A 22,336-nucleotide genomic window follows, 5' to 3' on the forward strand; every position below is an offset into this window, starting at 1 on the left:
TCGACTTTCCAACAAAAAAAGAAAATATCTTAATGGAATATATTGTATAGGAAAATCAGAGTTTATTGAGTTTTTTCCATTGAATAAGGTTTTTCTATTGAAATCGATTAGAAACCTATTGAATTTCTATAAAAAATTGAGATGAGAATTTTATTAGAATTCTACTAGCGATTTCATTTTGTTTTGCGTGTTTTTTTCAATAACACTGTTTAATGCAGAACATTTAATTGAGAAAATCAATGGAATTCGATTTCTCCAGATGATTTATTTTAATATTTTCTATAGAAAATTCCTCGGCTCAAATTTGTTGCTCGATCTTCTTCATGAGAGGAAAAAAAGTAGAATGAAAAATACTTCTAGAATTTTTGTTGAGAAATTTCCATGGAAAATGTCTGAATGGAAAAATTGTGCAAAAAGATAAAATTCTACTGATTTTTCTATACAATATTTCTTACTGGAACTTTTTTATTAAAAAATAAGTAGTGAAGTATGGATATCTCTATACATTTTGAATCCTATTATTGGAAAAAAGAAAAAATTTAATAGCGAAACCTAGCAAATTCGCCAGACAATTATATTGGATTTCTATCAATTTTCTATTAGTTTTTGGCCATTTCTATTGAATTGTTCGATAGAAAATTTTTCTACACAACTTACTCTATTGATATATTTTCTACAGAATTTTCTTGGCTCAAATTTTCCAATTTTTCTTGTTAAATTTTAATGAAAGAAAAAAACTTGTAAAATTTGAGCCGAGGAATTTCTATAAAAAATCTCCCAATAGAATAAGTTCTACAGAAACACCTACTTCTACAGACTTTTCTAAAAAATATTCTCTATTGAACATGTCAACAGAATCGCCCCAAACTAATAGAAAAATCAATAGAAATCCACCAGAATTGTCTCCCGAAATCGCCCGGTGTTTCTATTAAACTTTTCGTCCGTGTAGTGTTTCAAAAAATGAACAAAACAAGGAAACCCCAAAAAAATAACCCGAAGTTCAATAGAAATCCCACAGAATTTTCCCCCGAACTCCCTAGATTTTCCCCCGAAACGGTTTCCCCCGGCCCTCCGCAGTCCAAACAAACCGGGCAGTCTCGCCCCTCTCGCTTCCCTCCCACTCGGCCGCACTCGGCGCACCTCGTGTCCTCCCGCAGAATAAAAGCACCAGAGCCACCAGCCGCCGGTAAAAAACAAAGTGCAAGTCCACGAGCTTTGCAACCCCCCACCCCATTACCGGGTTAGGGAGGGCGGGTTGAATTCAGTGGAATTCTGGTAACTTTTCTCGCGGCTCTGTTAACGCTACTGGGGATATACTTGGCAGTTGCCCCAAGATGGCGGACTCGATTGGCATGAGACGGGAACAGCTCGGAAAGTGTAAAATTCGTGATAAGTGTGAATTAATGTGTTAAACTCGCCCCGCAACAGCCCGTAAAAAACATCCGAGTTGTCGTGCAACACTGATTACCGCTGATAACACTAATAACTCAACGTCGCAGTCAATCCCGGTGAGTTTCATTCAATCATCCCGAGCCTGGGGGGCGGTGGGAGCCTACTCACAGTGCTTCCCACCGAGAAACCGTCTCTTCCTTGAGCCGCGCCTAAGTACACAGACGAAAAGAAAAAAATCCCACGACAAGTCCAATTGGAACAACTCCCATGGGTCTCAATTGGACAATTAATTAACTCCCCCATTCCCTCCAAAGCTCTTGAACGCCAGTGACTTGAACCCAGCGAAGGGCCAAATCGCGAGACAATAGTTCCTCCGTTCGATCCCCATAATGTCCATTGACTCGTGCTTTCGCCCCTCGACCCCCCGGCGATGGCCCCAAACTCCCTCCCATGAGCGGCCTCTGCCCATGGACTTCCCAATTGGCTTTCCCATTCGCCCACGAGCAAACCCCCTCGGAGCTTTTTATCCCTGAGACATCACGCGACCGGCCGCAGCCGACAAATCTCGACCCCAGCCGATTAACTCACTTTCCCCCTCGTGGCATTTTCCGTATTTTCGAAATGCCTGGATTTTACTCGTTGATGCTGTCGTTGTGGGGAGATTACGCGAGTCGAGGGGATTGTCTTTTATCGGGGGTTTAATCGGGGAAAGAAGTTTGAGGGATGACTCCCCTTGGCCATATCTTTGATTCTTGTGTGGTGGTCCGCCTGGCATGTGATGCACCACCGCCCAATGCGGCTATCTTCCCCTCGGTTGCCCCTCCACTCACCCCCCCCCCCCCCGCCTGCCCCCGCCGTAACTACCCTCGGCTGGAAGCCACGTTTCGCGATAATTCAATAATTTTATGAATGTCGACACGGTATTAAGCCCGGAGATTTACATTTATTCGATACTTGTAGTTATTCAATTGTTGGTTGGAGTGGGAGGGGGTGGGGGGATAGGGGAGAGGGGATTGGAGGGTAGTCGTCCATTGAGATAGTTAAACGGGGCGACTTGTGTGCAGTCAATATTGCTTATTGTCTCGAGCGAGATGCGAGTGGAGGATGTTTTTCTTGGTCTAGATTTTTACTCGTCTGGAAAATTTAGATCGCGGGGGCGAGGGGGGAAGTCTGTATTTAGAATCATCGGGGGAATAATCGGGCGGAGAAATGGTTCAGGAGGTTTTTAAGGGTGTTTATCCAAAATCGCAAGTATTAAAAAATGGATTTTTTTGCAACTGAGAGAGGAAGTTGCTCCCTTTAGCTTGATAAAAATTTCAATACACAAATCCATGTTTATTGTTTAGAAATGAATTCAATTCATGTCTCGGAATTTCTGTAGAAAGATGACATTCTACTGATTTTTTCTTTGAAATAGTTTCGATCGGACATTTTCTATTAAAACGCGCAATGAAGCTGCAATTCTTTAATAGAATCGGCCAAAGATAATGGGATTTTCAATAGAAGTTCAATAGAACTTTTAACCCAATCGAATTTTTTTCCGTGCGTAAAATAAAAAATTCTATGTTTTAATGGGGAAATAAAATGCCAAGGTATATTGTAATTTTTATTGGAATTTAGGTGTACATTGTAACAGAAATTTCTGCTCGCGAAGTTTCTCGTCATAATTATCGATTTATTTGTTTTTTAACACGCATTCCGCTGTAAGAGAAATGCAGTATGAAAATTAATCTACATGGGACATTTCAGGCTGACCCATTTCATTTTGGAGTATTTGTATTTTTTTTCTATGAATATTGATTTTATGTTGAAGGCCAGACACCGCTGGCTAGGCAAGTTTGATTCATGATGGGGAATTGTGATAAGGATTGTTGTTATGAAAGTGACTGAGCAGACACGGAATTTAATGTATACAGCCTGAGGTATTTCCATATAAAATCGTGAAGTTGGGTGAACTTCATGATTTTTTCGTGAATATCTCTGAATTTGAAGAGGATAGAATTTTTATGAGAAACTCTTCTTCAAATTCACGTTTTTGTTTCATCACTGAACTGCTGCTATGTGTGCTCATGATAAATCCTAGTATGTTCAAGCACTTGGAGATAGATGAACAGTCTGAAGGTTCGAGTGGCTCATCCAAATGATGAGTGTTTTATCAGCTGAAGTAATTACAGAGACTACTCATTTCCTTGGATTTATCAAGACAGAAAGGCAGTCTCTTATTCAAGGGAAATCAATTCAATTTCCTTCAATTTATTCAGCAATTCAAGAAGAATACCCTAATTGTCACGCATAGATACTTTTTCAAATCTCATTCCATTTCAAAAGTATCTCTTCCACAGCATTCGTAATTAAGTGTCAATGTACAAACTTTAGTATCTGTAATTATACTTTTTGTAGCAGTTATCGTTCTCTACGATCTAGGGAAGTATAGGAGAGAATCTCCAAAATAATTTTTTTTACCTTTTGAGATGCGATCTGATTAATCTAAATTGTACACCCAGAGATCTATTCAAATGATAGGGAATTTTTTGGAATGAATGAATTATTTATTCATTCATTCATTAAAAACAATTTTTTTTTTGAGTCACAGTATTAAAGAATTTCTATTGAAATAAATATGAGTTCATCAATTTCCAATAAAAATATCATGGAAATGAATAAAAAGAATTCCTAATAAATATTTTCATTCAATTCAATTGAAAATCAGTAACATGTTCCCAAAAATCAAAACGTGCTTTTCCTCTGTAGTTGAAGTCCTCTATTCCTTGCTCGGTTTTCCGCTCTGGATTTTTTCTTACTAAAACTAATGAAAAACCTGCGCATTTTCCAAAGATCGATTTGTATATTTTTTTCGGCGATTATATCAAAGAATTTTCTGGAAGCAGCATATCTGTTGTACGTGTAGATTTATCTTTTGAAATGCGATCTATTCAAATGACAGGAATTTTTTTTGGAATGAATGAATTATTTATTCATTCATCCATTAAAAGCAATTTTTTTTGAGTTACAGTATTAAAGAATTTCTATTGAAATAAATATGAGTTCATCAATTTCCAATAAAAATATCATGGAAATGTGTAAAAAAAACTCCTAATAAATATTTTTATTCAATTCAATTGAAAATCAGTAGCATATTCCTAAAAATTAAAACGTTTTTTTCCTATGTAGTTGAAAGTCCTTCATTCCTTGCTCGGTTTTCTGCTCTGGAGACCCTAATTATTTGATTTCACAGGTTTTTTCTTACTAGAACTAATGAAAAACCTGCGCATTTTCGAAAGATCGATTTGTATTTTTTTTCCGCGATTGTATCAAAGAATTACACTCGTTTCATATTCATCTCCTAACAAGTTATGATACATTTCCGATATTTGCAACATTCTAGCTTTGATCATTAGCGTATTATTTTTTGTTGTATAATCCTGTCTGTCTTAGTGATTGTTGTTAACGGGATTAATCCATTATCGTGATCTATTATTGGAGATCGATGAGAATAATGTTCCAGTAATTTAACATTTTCAATGTCAATCTTTTTTAATTCTGTCAAATGTGTTTACTTGTCTTTCAGACTTCCCTCTGGCGCGTGTCGCATTCTGGAATTTCAGGCAATTCCTGTGTTATTGCGAAGTATTTGAAAGCAAAACAAATCTCGTTCATTTGAATGGAGCAGGGCATTTTCTCTTACATTGACGTGTAGGAGAATAATATTTATTTGGAAATTACAAATTTCGAAAGGAATCTAGTGTGCTATACACGACTGTTGAATAATTTTGATTGCTCAATGGATGAACAGCCAGAATCACTCAATAATTCTTATATGAACTTTGGTCGATGATGAATTTACTACCGGACGTTCCTATAGGTCATGGGACTAATTAGAAAAAAATGAAAAAAGAATAACTAAAACCTACAGTATTGTGTCTTTGAAATTCTCATAATTAGTTTGTTCTGTCTTCTTGACATTTTTCACCTCGAATCCCTTGAAAATTAATCGTCGTCTATCGATCTCTCAAGGTTTATCAATTTCTCCCCTCAATACTGCTCAGTTTTCAATCAATTCGTTACTATTAATTCTTCATTTCGGACAATTCGTTACTATTAATTCTTATGGATAGAAAATCTTTTGAACTTTAAGATGAGGACTTCGTCACACTGTATTCCAAATCCTCTGACGTTAATGAGTAATTCCGAATAATTCCGAATTAATTTCTCAATCAATAATTGAGTTTGGAAGATTGACGATTGTGTAGCTAATCGAAAAACCCTTTTATGAAAATTAAAATTATTTACTCAATAGTCAATTGACAATTGCATATTGTCAATTACTTAATTCATAGTTAATTGAAAATTTTAATTTCCAATTATTTTATTATTTTGAAATTTCAGTGAAGATGAGTGAACCTTAATTATTCTAAGGCGCGACTTCACGTATGAAAAAAATTTGTAGAAAGCCCTAGCAAATTCGCTAACAAATTCCATTAAAATTCTCTAGAAATTCTACGGGGATTCTATTAAAATTCTAGGAAATTCTCGTTAAAATTCAATTTGTTTTTTGCGTAGATTCTATTAGATATTTATAGAAAAAAGTCAATAGATTTCGACTTTTCTGTTTGAATTTTTCTCTTGAGAGTTTTACTATTAAAATTATTACGCAGGGATTTTAAAAATTTTTTCCGCTACATTTTATTTTGCATTACAAGATCCGAGTGAGGGGAGCTTAGCAAATTAATACCCAACTATTCTTACACAAAAAATTCCAAGAGAATATTAATATAAAAAATCGACATCTGACTTTTTCCTATCAAATACCTCATAGGATCGCGCAAAAAACAAGCAGAATTTTAACGAGAATCCCCTAGAATTTTAATTGAGTCCCAACATAATTTTCTAGGTAATTCGCCACGTTTTTTTATTGAATTTTTCCATACGTGTTATCATAATATTACGAAATAACCGACTTTTCAACGGAAATTTTTCTTCGAGTCAATTCCTCTCCTCGTTCCAGCCGCTTAACCCTCATTTTAATTCTTTACACACAGAAATTCGTTTTTCTCCCCGTTGACGACGTACCCCGTGACCCATTGTTATCCAAATCCTCTGACGCTCATGAACAAAAAAGCGGGCGATCAAAGTGCGACACATTTCGACAAAAAAAATGTTGTCCCATCTTCTTACCAATTGATGAAATCGAAGAAATTCCATCCTCCAGACGCATTAACGCAGGCTGCATGAGCGTTAGTTTCACGTGTAGGTGGATGCGACTGGCCAAGGAGGGGGTATCCGTTTGCCTCGGATGATATAAGGGTCCGGCATGGGACCCAACGCAACCAGTTACCTTTCTTTGTCGGTCGCGGGCGGTCACCACACTCTTGGATTTTTACATCACCTGTATACATTGTGTTTCATTGGTTGAATCTTTACAAAGTGAATTCATTATTAGGGATAGAAATACCCGAGCGAGGTAAGAATTCCCTGTGAACGCTATTTTACTGGTTTAATGCGGTGTTATTATCTTCTGTGGAAGCATTTATTTCATCAAAATATCAACACGCGTATGAGTGTTGTTTCCTGTCGCTCACGACGGAAAAAGACATTCTTCATTTCGAATAATTCTTGCTGGGCGAGAGTGATGTCTCACATTCGTCACTAGATATTACGGAAATTTATTTTATCCAACGAAAATTTGTCGGATGTTTCCTCATTTTGAATGACAAGTTTTTCTTTTAATTCTCAATTAAGGATATCATTGCGGGGTCCGCAAAAGCAAAGAATTGAACGAAAATTTTTGAACACATTATTTAATGCCCTTAAAACTCATATGCAAAATATCAAAAACCCCATGTATGCGATAACAATGCAAAAATTTTTTTTTTCAAATTCTCAATTAAGGATATGATCGCGGAGTCCGCAAAAGCAAAGAATTGAACGAAAACGTCTCAACACACTATTTATTCCCCTTAAAACCCATATGCAAAATATCAAAAACCCCATGTACGGGATAACAATGCAAAATTTTTTTTTTTCAAATTCTCAATTAAGGATATGATCGCGGAGTCCGCAAAAGCAAAGAATTGAACGAAAACGTCTCAACACACTATTTATTCCCCTTAAAACCCATATGCAAAATATCAAAAACCCCATGTACGGGATAACAATGCAAAATTTTTTTTTTTCAAATTCTCAATTAAGGATATGATCGCGGAATCCGCAAAAGGAAAGAATTGAACGAAAACGTCTCAACACACTATTTATTCCCCTTAAAACCCATATGCAAAATATCAAAAACCCCATGTACGGGATAACAATGCAAATTTTTTTTTTTTTTCAAATTCTCAATTAAGGATATCATTGCGGGGTCCGCAAAAGCAAAGAATTGAGTGAAAATGTTTCATCACACTATTTATTCCTTTTAAAACCCATATGCAAAATATCAAAAACCCCATGTACGCGATAAAAATGAAAAAATTTCATAGAGTTGCTACTTATGCACGCGGTTGAACCGGACATTGATAAGTTTAGCGTTTTTTTCACGCTATCCCTCGAGGAATAACGCAAGGAAAACGCTAAAATTATCGATGTCCCATTCAACCGCGTGCACAAGTTGGCACTTTAGAAGTTATTTCCATTGTTATGTTGTACGTGCGGTTTTTTATGTTTTACACGCGGTCTTTGAATGAATTGAATAATGCCTTGCACAATTTTCCTTCGAATATTTATTTTTCAAACTCACCCTGAACTCGTCATAATACCCCTGAATGATTGTCGAATTGAGGAAGATCTGTTTGATTTGTTAACATTGAAAAATGTATAGAAAACATCACATGGCAATAATCGCGCGAAAGTTCCGACACTGTTGAATTCAGTCCGAGTAGCGGTATCCCCACAGTCCCATTTTCCTTTTTCATAACTGTCGATGAACGCTGTTAAAGTATCGATTAGTTTTTTTTGTGGTATAAAAGTGTGATTGATAATATTCAATCAGTCAAAGGTTGGTTAGCCTATATGCACTGTTAGAAAAAAAAATAAACTTTCATGGATAGTAGACTACTAATTTTCAGGACAGTGACACTGAATGTGATTTACGGGGAAAAGAGCATAAAATTTCAGATTTCACTGAAAATTCAATGTCATTTTACTGAATTTTCACATGACTGATTTTACTGATTTCACTGATTTTCATGATTTCGTGATTTTACTAATTTTTACTGATTTTTCATGGATTTCACTGAAAATTCAGTAAAATTACATTGAATTTTACTGAAAAAATATGAGTTCATATGAGTTTTTTTCCAATGTTCAATGTAATTTTACTGAATTTTCAATGAAATCCATGAAAAATCAGTAAAAATGAGTAAAATGACGAAATCATGAAAATCTGTGAAATCAGTAAAATCAGTCAATGCTAATGCAATGCAATGTGATTTTACTGAATTTTTAGAAATCACATTACATTGGATTTTCAGTGAAACCTGAAATTTTATGATTTTTTCCCCCCTAAATCGCTATAGTCACCGTAAATCGCGTTAGAGCCAATCACTACCACCTTGGAGCCTCCTTGTCAAGAGTCGGAATAATTAACGACCCAAGCTGTTCTTGTGGAGCAGAAAGTCAAAACTTTGAGCATATCTTATGGCACTGCCCAAAATATGAGCAACAAAGATGTAAATTAACGAATCGATTGAAAAAATCAAGATGTACTTTGCCTTTTACCGCTGAGAAATTTTCAAATGCCAAAGACCTCAAATATATTGAAGAAATATGTAAATACCTAAAGGATTGTGAATTACAGATATAAATTATAGATGAAAGATAAGAGAATATAATGTATAGAATTTAATATTAATGACAGTGTAAATAAACCAATTAATGGGTTACACCACTTTAAAACAATAAAATAAAAAAAAATCGCATTGAGTGTCACTGTCCTGAAAATTCAAGAATGTATTTACCGGAATTTTATGGTTTTCTATTCATTTTCAGGGTAAAATGGAACTGACATTTACTCTCTTTCTTAGTTCTCTTTTATTTTTCCACGAAATTGTGAATTTTCAATTATAAAATTCCTTAAAATTTCAGGGGTAATTAAATTCGATAGAAATTTCCAAAAAGTGTACCCGATATTTCAGACAAAAATTTTTAACATTGTGCATTGTCAGAAATTTGTTTAATTTCCAGTAGCGATTGCAATTGGATTGGATGTTGTGGAGTTTAATTCAATTTAAGGTCGCATCATTCATGAAACTGCCCATTCATCTTAAAAACTGTGAATCTATCATTGATATTTCAAGAACAGTTTCAATTTTAACTTCATTGTAAAAATTCAATACTAAATTCAATTAAATTGTCAATAAATTGAGAATTCCGTAAAATAATGACCTGAAGTTCAATTATTTCAATAATTTTCCTTGTCGTATGAACCGGGAAATGAGAATTCCATTGAATATTCAAAGAAGATCTGATTTTTCAGTGACAAAATGAAGATGAATTTCGCGTAAATTCAGTGTTGTTAAAAGATTATTTATTTGAAATTTCACGAGTAATTTTCTACGAGCGTAACGTGATTTTATTATTGGGATGTCGAAGAGACCTGACAAATGAAAAATTGCACACTCACGAGGAAGTGTATATGGGTTTAAAGAAAAAAATTAGTTGTTGAATATTTATTGACAATGTTCCACTTGCTCGAGGCATCACCGGTACACATTAGCACTTCATTGGCCAATTTTTTCCTCGCGCATCTCAAGTATGATTAATTTACATACCAATTACTTGAAATCATGCAAGTAATACTGGAGACGTCATCGAGTCGGAGTTTCTCGTTTTGTCTGGGATCTTACGATGAAGAATTATAAATAGACGTACGGACATTTAGAGTTCTAATGAGACAGGAAAATTGAATCATTCACGAGGGTTCATTGACACGGCCGTGATACTGGCGATCGGCATTGAGTTTTGTGGTCGCTGGAGAATTTTCTAACGTCAGATAACATTGTCCACTTTCGCGTCTGGTGCATTCCAAATGCTGAGCTCACTGGGTGAATCATTATGCATGGGTTACTTCTGAGTAATGGATTTTCACTGAGAGCGATACAGGGAATTTCAACTAGATGCAGCTGAAGCTCCAGGGAATGTTATTTTATAGTATTTTTACTTCTCAATTGTGGTCTTCTGGTACACTCCTCGGAAATTTTTATTTCGTGACACTTCCACTGAAGGTTAGAGGAATTTCGTAATTGAAAAGTGGTGATTTAGTGAAAAAATCGATGGAAACTGGGAATTTCTGTTCAATTAATCGATGGAGATTCAGAAAAATCACGAAAATTCAGGTAATAGTCATCAATTTTTGTTTTAAATAATTTAGGAACGATTTGAGATAATTTAAATTATTTGGAACGACATCAAACCTACAATTTTTACGAATCTCACCTGGAATTTTTGGTACACCGGGAATTTTCTTTAAGTGACAGTTGCACTGAATTTACAAGGAATTTTGTCAGTAAAATTTCGCAAATAGATGAGAAGATGAAGAAAACTGAATGTAAGTTCAATTATTCCATGAAAATTAATAGAAATAAGGGAAAATCAGGTGCATTTGCATAAATTCCGACTAAATATTCATGTTTTGATTGAAAACTCAACTAATTTCGGGAATCATGGTCTTCCTGCCGCTCAAACATTTGAAATTCCGTTGAATTTCCATCGAAATGTGAAATCCCCCGATGTTTTCTCTCCTTAAGGGGAGACGGAACCCCTTTGTCTACATCAAATCTTAGAATTGTGTTTTCTCCTGCAATTATTAATTTCTATCTATGAAATTACTTTATCGACTCGATTATCGCATTGTTGAGTCAGTGAAGTAGTTTAATGAATAAAAAATAATAATTGCAGGAGAAAACACAATTCTAAAGATTCATATACACGCAGGGGTTCCGTTTCCGCTTAATCGATATTAAAGTCCCTCTCCTAGTGCAAAATTGATAAGCAGAGTATTCTTCCATCAACCTTTGAATAGACTCCAGTATAGTTGTTGAGTTTACCGAGACTAAACTCAAAATGTAAACAAAATAATTATTCATCATTGATAAAACTTTACACGAACTTAATTCATCAAATTCTTTCTCCAATTATTTTCTTGCCCATTAGTCTCTCGTTTGACTAGGGTGTTTCGATCAGTGGCAACTCTGTACATTCGAAAATAATTCCCTCTCCATGGCATGACCAGCGTGCAACCAATGCAACGCTGCCACTGCCACACAACACGTCATTTCGGGGCACCCCGGAACAAAAATTATCTCTCACAAACGTTATGACACGATAATTTTAATATTAGCCATGGAATTCTTATTTCTATTTCTCATTCCACGAAAAGTTAATTTGTTCATAAGCCTTTCTCTGTTATTCTTCCGGTTCTAAATTAATTATTATGAACAATACTTGACTGCCGATTGAGCAAAAACCCAACCACAGTATTTTTATTTTTATTCACTCTCGTTTGGAATTCATTTCAGATTTTAATCTTCAAAATTTGAGTTATGTTTGCATTACTTTAAACTGTTGACATTACCCATTACGGTATCAATAATTATACTGAAAATTTCAATCCTCAGCTCATTCAGATGCTCAGCATGAGTTAGATTCCATATTCAGATAAGAAAGTAGGTCGCGTTAGAGCCCGAGAGCCTTGGCAATGTAAAGAAAAATTCGCACGTAGCGAAGAAGTTGAAAAAAATATATCCTCCATTTCATGACTCTTTCTCCCTCGATTATCCGCCCTCGTATTATTTTTTTTTTCGCCAGTATGGATTCGGAAATGAGTGACCGAGTGGCACACTTGCACATATCATCCCGGGTTTGTACATTATTTACCATGTATTGCCATTCGCTACGATATTCAAGCGGAGTATCCTTGTTTCCCCCGTGTCATCCGCATGTCCAACTAACCATCTCGTTGGATGTGCCGGAAACGAGCTGAAACCGGTATTGCCGGCATCTGAGAGTTCCAATGATCCAGTGAATGACCGGTCGCGGCATCGAGATAGTTCTCCGTTTATTCCGATGGGAATACTAATGGATGAAGTCCGAGTGGTTGGAGTTTATCTCGGGAACTATCGATTTTTGGGGGATTAGGTCGAGAGAAGTTTTTTGGGGCGGAATAAATTTTGAAGGACGCATGTTGTTTGATGAATTTTTTAAAATATTCACTAATATTCGTTAATCAATTGTCATTATTCATTGGAAGAGCGTTGAAATTTATGAGAGACTAAATTTTGAGGGGTGAAAAATGATGAATTCAGATTGTCAGATTCTCATAAAATCATTTAAATGACAGTCAGAATTGCCATTGTTTTTTTATCAAATTGGGAATTTTCCATTACAAAATTCACTGAAATTGTCGACAGTGCCATATGATTCACTTTTATTCATTTCGAGAACAATGAAAATCCCATTAATTACAAAATTCCTGCAGTATATGCAAGGTCACCTCAGCCTCATGAACTATAAACCCCGTTGATGATCTTTCTAATCCCTAGATTTAGTAGAAATTTCTAGAAGAGTGACATTCAATTCAATGCAGGGGGTAGAAAATCATGAAATTCGAAGCTCCACTCTCGATTATCATAAATCAGTTGAATTGACATTCTCAATTTCCATTGATTTTTTTTCAATTTTATCATCAAATAGTGAATTTTCTTTTAAACCAAATTCCTTAAAATTCCATTGGAATTCACAATTTGATGGAAAAATCAATGGAAATTGTGAATTTTCCATGACAAAATCAAATCAATTTCACTTTAAAAATTCCCAATTTGATTGAAAAATCAATGGAAATTGTGAATTCTCCAATACAAACTTCCAGAAGAATTGACACCCGCTAAATTTTCCAAGAACTTTGAAAATTTCAGCCAGAAATTTTCAACAATCCGTCTGATTCACCTTTAATTATTCAAAAAACAATGAAAAAAAAATTCTTAATTTTTCAGTTTTAATGGTACCATTAATTGGAAAATTCCGGAGTAGATGCAAGGTCACCTCGGGCTCTCGTAAACTAGAAACCCCGTTGATGATCCTCCCAATCCCAAGCTCCCCCGCTGCAGTTCCCACCCGCGTCCCCACCCACTGCTAAAAAACAATGTATCAACAGACATGATGCATCAACACCAGGAGCGCATAGGCGTCGAACCGATAGAATAACGGGTTTCCCCCGTAACGGGGTCGGTGTCTTCCTTATTCCATCTTTTTCCTCCATTCTCCGGGATTCTTCAAGTATATCGCCAAGTCTGAGGGTTCGGATGGTGTATTTGGGTGACCGCCACGGTTGACGCCTGGCCGCTGACCTGGAATCCCCACAAGAATCCGCTTCCCGTGTTCTCCACGCGCACTTTCAAACATGTGTACGAGCTGTATTAATGTATATGTAGATATGTGATATGACTGTCATCCTCTGGCGCACGGGTACGTGAATGAGATACGAAAGAGTTCCACGCCTGCGCGCCATTCATCTCTCCAGGCTTGAAAAAATTTTATAGAAAAACTTGCGAACTCCATAGAAAGGTCTATTGGATTTTTATTGAACTTCGATTGAGGAATTCCGCAGTTTTACTGCACGTTTTTTCATCGAAAATTTAATAGGAAATGTTGTTGTGTTAATAACAAATGTCTCTACGAATTTTTCTATTGAGGCACTTTCTGTAGGAATTTATCGACAGAAATTTTCCAAGGTTTTTCACTCTCTTTTTCTTCTCTTTTAATTTAAAAAAATCTAAAAGGAAACTCGGAAAATTTGAACCGAATAATTTGTGTAGAATATATTTCAATAGAATAAGTTGTAGAGAAAAATCAAATTTCATTTATTTATTCTGTAGAATGTTTTGCATTGAATATTTCCGTTGAAAAAAAATTCGGTGTGGAATAGAAATCCAATAGAATTTTCCAAGTTTTTTCAATCAATTTTTCTTCTCTTTTCATTTAAAAAAATTAAGAAGAAAACTTGGAAGATTTGAGCCAAGGGATTTTCTATAGAATGTTTCTCAACAAGTTATACAGAAAAATAGAATTCTATTGATTTTTTCTATAGAATATTTTCCATTGAAAACTTCTGTTGAAAAAATACGCGGATAAGCTGCGAAAAACTAATAGAAAGTTCAATGGAAATCTAACAGAATTTTCTAGCGAATTCGTCAGGTTTTTCTATGAAATTGTTCTATTTCGTTTTCTTCTTTCATTACTTTCTATACAAATTCTTCTATTATTGCGATATTTTCTATAGGAATTTCTCGATATGAATTTTCCAAGTTTTTCCACTGTATTTTTCTTCTCTTTTCATTTAAAAACCAAAAAACTTAGAATATTTCGGTAGGCGAAAAAAATAGACCAGGAAAAAATAGCCCACACATCTAAAACGTGTTAAAACCCACCCAACTTAAAAATTTCCCTTGGTCTATTTTCTCTTTCCCTTGGTCTATTTTTTCCGGGATTCGAATATTTGAGCTACGAAATTTCTATAGAATATATTCTCGACAGAATAAGTTGTACAGAAAAAGTCCTATTGATTTTTTCTATAAAACATTATCCATTAAACATTTTTATTTAAAAAAATGCGCAGATAGTTCAGTAGAAATCCAATAGAACTTTCTAGCGGATTCGCCAGGTTTTTCCATGATGAATTTTTTTTCACACGTGTCGCTCTCGTTTTCTTCCTTCACTAGTCACTCCAATTCTCTCGATCTGTTCTATGCACCGGAAATGGGATGGTGGTAGTAAGTGGTAATCAGGTTAAGGTTGCCGATGATTATAATGACAAAAGAATATCGCAACTCATGTCTTCACGCTCTGTCACATTTCAGTTAAATTCAGGTTTTAACTCGCATTATCGGAGATCTTTTGCGGGGAGTCAAGTCCATTCAGTGGAGTTGTCATTCTACAATTTTTTGGCTTGAAAAATTTAGTTCTTGGAGGAGTTATTCCAGTTGTTATGGGTCGGTTCATCCTTGATGGAGGTGCGAGGATACGTGGATTCCGAGAAGTGACGGTAACATTTAACATTCAGTAAAAAACAACGACTGTCAGTCCCCAGATCAGCAACTTTTTGCTGGAGTTTTGAGATATCTGGGGGCATGAGAGTGGGAAAAGACACGTGTCTGGAAAAACTGTAGAGTCTGGTATAATCCATTCATTTAATTCCATTAAGGGGAGAAAGGGTGAAGAGTGAATAATTCGAGATCATCTGAGTTAAATGCAACGATTTTTTTTTTCGTTTCAAAAGTATTTCTTGAGGCGTCAGAATGAGAATTAATTTGGCCGAATCGTATCGCTCGGGCGTGAGATATGAACGACTTGAAGAGGTTTGTTTATGGGAACTAATAGTAATAGTATTATGAGAACGATGAATCAATTCCGATTGGATTCAAGTTTTACCTGAATATTTTAACTGAGTTTTAACTGAAAAGCAATTTTCATTTGTAATAATTCGAGATTGGCTGAGTGGAATTCAACGATTTTTTTTTCATTTCAAATGAGAATTAATTGACGATCTAAGCGTTGTTTCGTCTCACCTGATAATAAATTCCAGAAACTAATTGACATCTCGAGAAAAAAAATCATAAAACCATTTCTGGAGTTCTCATTCGCCTCTAGGATATAAAATTCCACTATCTCTTCCAGATTCAAAAATACTCATCAAAAATTCACCCACAAGTTAATTTATCGATAGTTATGATCGCAAATGCGCAATTTTTTTTCGTTCTCGTTTATCGTTTCATCGCATTTAATTATAGCGATTATCATACAACTCTGTACGATTCAAACTAGATAATTGCTACAGAATTATGAAACATGAGAATAGAAAATTACACCAGTGAGGTGGAGGGGAATAGATAAAAAATTTTATCTGTCGTTATCGTAGTCATCGTCATTCTTATCGTCTAGTGTCACTCTATGTCGAAAAAAATGTACATTCCACTCGACAAAAATAGTGGCGAAGAGTAGGTTCGTCACTCGCAGGAGAAAAAATTCAGACACCGATCAATCTACTCCCCGATAATTTCCAGTAATTGATTTATAATCGAATCACTCAATTTACTGTTTCAGAATAGCGAAAGGTGACTTGCACGAACGAAATGAATGTTGCTGGATCCATGCATTTTCCTGATGAATTGAGAATACCAAGTGCTAGTACCATTATTGATTATCAACCAACTACGCATAAACCAAGTCTTCGTTTTTGAAATTCAATTTTTTTATTTTCTCTCGAACGCACTCATCAAAGTCAGCCCTATTTTTTTCTCCACGTTCTTCTGATCTCGAGGAGAAAAAAATCAAAGCTTCTTCCCCCCTGGAGGAGTGGATTTAGAGAATATTCAACAGTTTATTCAAAGAAATGGCAACGATGGCTGGTGGAGAGTACACGTCCGTCAAAGACTTCTACAGAGGAAGATCAATTTTCATTACTGGTGGAACTGGGTTTATGGGCAAAGTCCTGGTGGAGAAGCTGTTGAGATCCTGCCCAGGGATTAAAAATATTTATTTATTAATGAGACCGAAGAAGAGTCAAAGTGTTACGGAGAGGTTACAGGAGCTTTTGAATGCACCGGTGAGTCAATTTTATTTTTAAGTGGTTTGAGTTACAAAAACTTTTTGCATAACTCATTTTATTTAGGTATTTTCTATAGCAATTCCTCGGCTCAAATTTTCTCCGCTGATTTTTTATGAAAGGAGAGGACAAATAGAGTGAAAAAACTTGAAAAGTTGATATTGAGGAATTCTTGTAGATAAAGTTGTATAGAAAGATGAAATTCTACTGATTTTTCACGGAAAATAGTGTATTAGATGTTTCTATTAAAAAACGCGAAGGAAAGTTGCGGAATTTTTAAACAGAATCACTCAAAAACTAACGGAATTTTTTATCCAATTTAGTAGATTTTTATATGAAATGTTCTGGGGAAATCCTGGGGCCAAATTTTCCAAGTTTTCTTCACTGTATTTTATTTGTTTCTCATAATACAATCCAAGAGAAAAGTATTCGAAAAGTCACAGAAAAAATCCCACCAGAATGAGTTACACGAATAATCAACATTTACACTTTTTTCGTTGAAAAATATCCATTCAAAAATGCAGAGTGAATAGCATTTTTCAATAGAATTCTAAGAAAACTCCACCAGAAAATCATGGCCAATAATTCTTACGTAAAAATCAACGTCCACTGACTTTTACCCATCAATATTTATTGAAAAAAAAAATGAAAAAGTTGCCTTGTTCCACTCGATTTCGATTGTTAATAAAATTTCTGACAGAATTACCACAGAATTCCAATGAAATTTTCTCTATTAAATTCTTCCCTACGTTTCCATATCACAAGTCATCGGAAACCCTAAACCTTGAGCAGAATACTCAATTGAATTGTTGGAATTGTTTTCAAAAAATATATTTGAATACGAGTGCGTTTTTGGATTTCTAGCTTTTCGATAAACTTCGTCGTGACAGTCCTCACGAGCTGACGAAAATTGTACCCATCGCGGGCGATGTAACAGAGCCAGAATTAGGAATATCTGAGCCTGACGAGGAGACCCTCACGAGACACGTGTCCGTGGTTTTTCATTCAGCAGCAACAGTCAAGTTTGACGAAGCTCTCAAGCTATCTGTCATGATCAACATGCTGGGAAGTGTGAAACTGGTGCATCTCTGCCATCGCATGGTCAACTTAGAGGTAGGACAAATCGAATTATCAATATTTACTGCATGATCAGACCCAAATGGAGATGTAAGAGCAGATGCAAAACTTTTCCTATCGCAGTTTTTTAAGGATAAATCCAAAAAATTGTTCAAATGAACAAATACAAGGTGATTTTTCGAATTAAGAAGTCATCTGAGCTCGATGCGTAATGGATCATCGCATTTTTTATCAAGTCAGACGTCTTTCTGATGTCATCATCCCTAAAAATGCGTAGAAAATCACTCGTGACAATTCGTCAACGCAAATAAACTATTTGCATACGTCCACATACTGCACTCCTAGACCCCTCTATTCTCCATTTTTTCCACGAACCCATTAGTGACTATCTAAAGAGTCATCTCCACATTTGTTCATATCCACCAACAGCTGAGTAACGAGACCAACTATTCCAACGGATAAACACCTTGTGCTTATATAAACCGTCTAGTTGACAATTAAAATAAGATGAATTAACTTATGGGTCATAAACTCTTGTCCCCAGGCCACTGACAAAACGCAAAAGTAAATGCAAAGGAATTAACTGAAGTAAAGAATGAAAATGAAAAAAAAAAAAGAAATTCACGTTAAGAACAAACATGGACATTTTCCTAGAATTTTTTATGCAACTGGGGATTTCCCCCAGTTTTCTAGAATTCAAAATCTATATTCAAGTCAAAAAATAGAAGAGATTGAAGAAATTGAAATTGATGAGATTCATGAAAGTATATGATGAATGAAAGTCTAAGAAAGAAGAACTAATCAATTTCGCGCATAATAAAGATGGAAAAATTGACAATTACGACGCAAGAATAATTTATAAAATTGAAGAATTATGAATTCGTGTTTTTTTAACGATCAACTTCACGCAATTTTGATCTTTTACAAATGCAAAAAACTTAATGAATAATTTTGAAACTTTTATTAATTCTCTTTCAAGAATATAAAGAACTGAAGAATTCGAAAAAACTACATGTTTTTTCGCGATTGATTTCACTCGACTCACTGACCAATCCGAAACTTCACGAAACTTTCCCCTTTTATAACTAGGAAAAATTACCTGTGAATAAAATAAAGACTAGAAATGTTATGTTTCAGGCTCTGATACACGTGTCAACAGCCTACTGCAACTGCGACCGTACGGACGTATCAGAATCAATTTATCCACCGCCTCAGGATCCTGAGCAGGTGATAGCCTGCACAAGGTGGATGAATGACAAACTAATCGAGGAATTGACGCCAAAATTGATCGACGGTCGGCCAAACACCTACACATTTACAAAAGCCCTTGCGGAGACAATGTTGCAGGGTGAGAGTGGAACACTTCCAGTTGCCATTGTCAGGCCGTCAATCGTGCTGTCATCATTGCGAGAGCCTGTTGCTGGCTGGGTTGACAATTTAAATGGCCCAACTGGAATAATAGCAGCCGCTGGCAAGGGTTTTTTCAGAACAATGCTGTGTCACGAGAACAAAGTTGCTGATTTTGTTCCCGTTGATATTGTCATTAATCTCATGATATGTGCAGCATGGAAAACAGCAACTCATCGTACTGACACCATAACAGTGTACAATTGCTGTACTGGCCAGCAAAATCCAATAACATGGAAGCAATTTATCGAATTATCGTTCAAATACAGTCGAATACATCCGGCTAATGATGCTGTGTGGTATCCGGGTGGTAGATGCCAAAAATACTCGTTAATGAACAAATTATCTGGTACATTTCAGCACATATTGCCAGCGCACATTCTTGATTTTCTCGCTAGATTGAGGGGCTCGAGGCCCATGATGCTACGTGTCCAAGCAAAATTGAGTAAAGCAGCCAGTTGTCTCGAGTATTTCACTACACAACAGTGGAATTTTAGGGATGACAATGTTAGGAGACTTGGAGAACAGTTGAGCCCTGAGGATCGTCAAATATTCATGTTTGACGTCAAACAGATCGACTGGCCATCGTATTTAGAGAATTATATACTTGGAATACGACACTTTATTCTCAAAGAGAGCCCGGATACACTGCCAGCAGCTCGTTCACATATTATGAAGTGAGTTTTTGGAATTTTTCCATTGATTTTTGGGGAGGGGAAAAATAATGAGTTGATTTTTTATCTTTTTAGTTGTTAAATTATTTTTGTGGTGAGGGTTTTCGGGGTAAAGGGGAATGGCAGTGATGAAGGGATCTCAACGTGTTGAAATTGGATGAATTATTTATAAGATAATCAGACGATTAGTGAAATGTCTTGAATTTAGAAGTCAATCTTATTGAATATCTAGATATCTGATGTGGCTGAAATTTCTGGGACAGTTGGAAATTTTTGTCAAGTGACAACTCCATAATAATTTGAAAGGATTTACTCACTGAAAATTCGCAATTTGAAGAAAAAAATCAATTTAATTTCATGTTTTGATTGAAAATTTGGCTAAATTGGTGAATTCTCGTTTTTTTGTTGCTCAAAAATTTGAAATTCCATTGAATTTCCATTGAAATTTGCAATTTCAATCATTTTCTAACAGTGTACAGTATTCATACATCCACATACTCAAGATATTAAATTTCTAAAATTAATTATCTTAATTAATATGAATCATATTAATCATTTATATCAATTATTTTTCATATTAATTATCATAATTAATAGGAATATAATTACTTAATACAATTACATCATTATGAATTCATTAATTGATACAATTATGAATATAATGACATAATTATTAATAAATAAATGTTCTAATTATCTTTACAGATTATACTGGATTCAAAAGACAATTCAGTTTGGGACAATACTCCTTGTCCTCCGTGTACTACTCTCCCGCAGTTCCCTAGCCAGATCAGCGTGGTTTACACTCCTGTCAATCGTACTCCGTATGTGTCGTATGATTGTTTGACGGCTCAATGCCCGTTACCCACTGAGATATCATCATCACGATAATAATATCGCCCGTAATGCAAAAACTCAGCCAATGTGCATCATGGAGCTTGTTTTACAAGTGCGAATTGTTCAGCGATATCCACAGCTCAGCCACTCCCGACAAATAATTCGCTTTTATTCGCTCCAATACGTTTGGCTTTTTCAATGTTTTTAATTGAAAAACATTTTTGTGAATTATTAAAATTTCATTAACCCATAGTTACGCCGATTAACATGCAAAGTTTGTCGGCAACCGAATTCATTGTTTTTTATAAATCCTTGACTGTAATTAATGAAGATCAATACAATGGAATTGCTAAAGCCACTTTGCTTCTTCCAATTAGTTTCAGTTGTCGCTGATGAAATACCCGATGGCCCTTTTAGACAATTTTTTTTTTTGTATTGTCTGTAACAGCGATTCTGGATTCATTTTTATAGTCAATTTGTGATATAATTCGTAATGCTGATGAGGCAGTTCTAGGAATTACAATGTTGAAGAGGTGAAAATTAATAATTCGGTGACCGACATCAACTTTATTCCATCTTGTTACCCCTTGTAAGATACCTAGATTGACATTTCTCGATGCAACTTGACGGGTATTCGATACTTTTGCTTGATCTCGTGCGAAAATATTGCGTTGAAATACCTACAGAATTGGATGGAAATTCTATTGGTTTTCTGGGGAACTTTCTTTTAGCTTTTCGCTGATTCTGTTGGAAATAGTCGCAGTTTATCTGTGCGTTTTTGCAATAGATATGTTTAATGGAAAATATTCTATAGGAAAATACAAATAGAATTTGATTTTTTTATAGATTTTTTTGGCTTAAATTTTCTAAATTTTGTTTTGTTTCATTTTTTATTCAATGAAAAGAAAGGAATAATAGAATAGAAAAAACTTTGGAAATACATTTCGAGGAATTCCTATAGAAAACGTTTCACTAGAAAAAATTGTATAAAAAATGCAAAACGCACAGTAAACTTGTGGAATTCTTCAATAGAATCGGCCAAAAACTAACTGAATTTTGAACAGAGGTTCAATAGAAATATAATAAAATTTTCTATAGAATTCGCTACGTTTTTCTGTTAAATATTCTGTTCAGTACGTGAATCTCTGTTCCTCATTTTAATTCCATTTTTTCGTTCCTGTCACTGCTATTCATGCAACAGCATGAATAAATAAGTGCATTTACTCGGTGAATTAATTTACATAAGACAAAAGTAAAAAATATATCCTACCAAGTTTCGAGTACTGCCACTGCTCTGTCAGATGTTAGTCCGTAGATGATAAACAGAGCAAAATACATGAATGAGAAATGAAATACCAAA

General features: G+C 35.2%; 1 protein-coding gene across 2 annotated transcripts; it reads left to right on the plus strand.

The window, feature by feature from the left end:
- Positions 1-1,334: 1,334 nt before the first annotated feature.
- On the plus strand, positions 1,335-21,840 carry LOC107041180 (putative fatty acyl-CoA reductase CG5065). Of its 2 annotated transcripts, none has more exons than XM_015261616.1 (5): positions 1,335-1,508; positions 16,480-16,981; positions 17,846-18,094; positions 19,196-20,142; positions 20,845-21,840. In XM_015261616.1, the coding sequence occupies exons 2-5, from the start codon at positions 16,769-16,771 to the stop codon at positions 20,984-20,986; spliced, it is 1,551 nt and encodes a 516-aa protein (XP_015117102.1). In that variant the 5' UTR covers positions 1,335-1,508; positions 16,480-16,768; the 3' UTR covers positions 20,987-21,840. The 2 variants fall into 2 exon arrangements, with proteins under 2 accessions (XP_015117102.1, XP_015117103.1); XM_015261617.1 differs by lacking the exon at positions 1,335-1,508 and adding an exon at positions 6,738-6,853.
- The last annotated feature ends 496 nt before the right edge of the window (positions 21,841-22,336 follow it).

Source organism: Diachasma alloeum, unplaced genomic scaffold (genome assembly GCF_001412515.2).
Source record: "Diachasma alloeum isolate Michigan unplaced genomic scaffold, Dall2.0 Dall_scaffold_00358, whole genome shotgun sequence".
Lineage (NCBI taxonomy): Eukaryota > Metazoa > Arthropoda > Insecta > Hymenoptera > Braconidae > Diachasma > Diachasma alloeum.

What these genes read in the sequence shown, in the direction of transcription:
- LOC107041180 (XM_015261616.1), top strand. Translation starts at nt 16,769, where the DNA reads ATGGCAACGATGGCTGGTGGAGAGTACACGTCCGTCAAAGACTTCTAC. An exon ending in ATCGCATGGTCAACTTAGAG is followed by an intron (nt 18,095 to 19,195) that starts GTAGGACAAATC and finishes GTTATGTTTCAG; the next exon opens with GCTCTGATACACGTGTCAAC. An exon ending in GCTCGTTCACATATTATGAA is followed by an intron (nt 20,143 to 20,844) that starts GTGAGTTTTTGG and finishes TTATCTTTACAG; the next exon opens with ATTATACTGGATTCAAAAGA.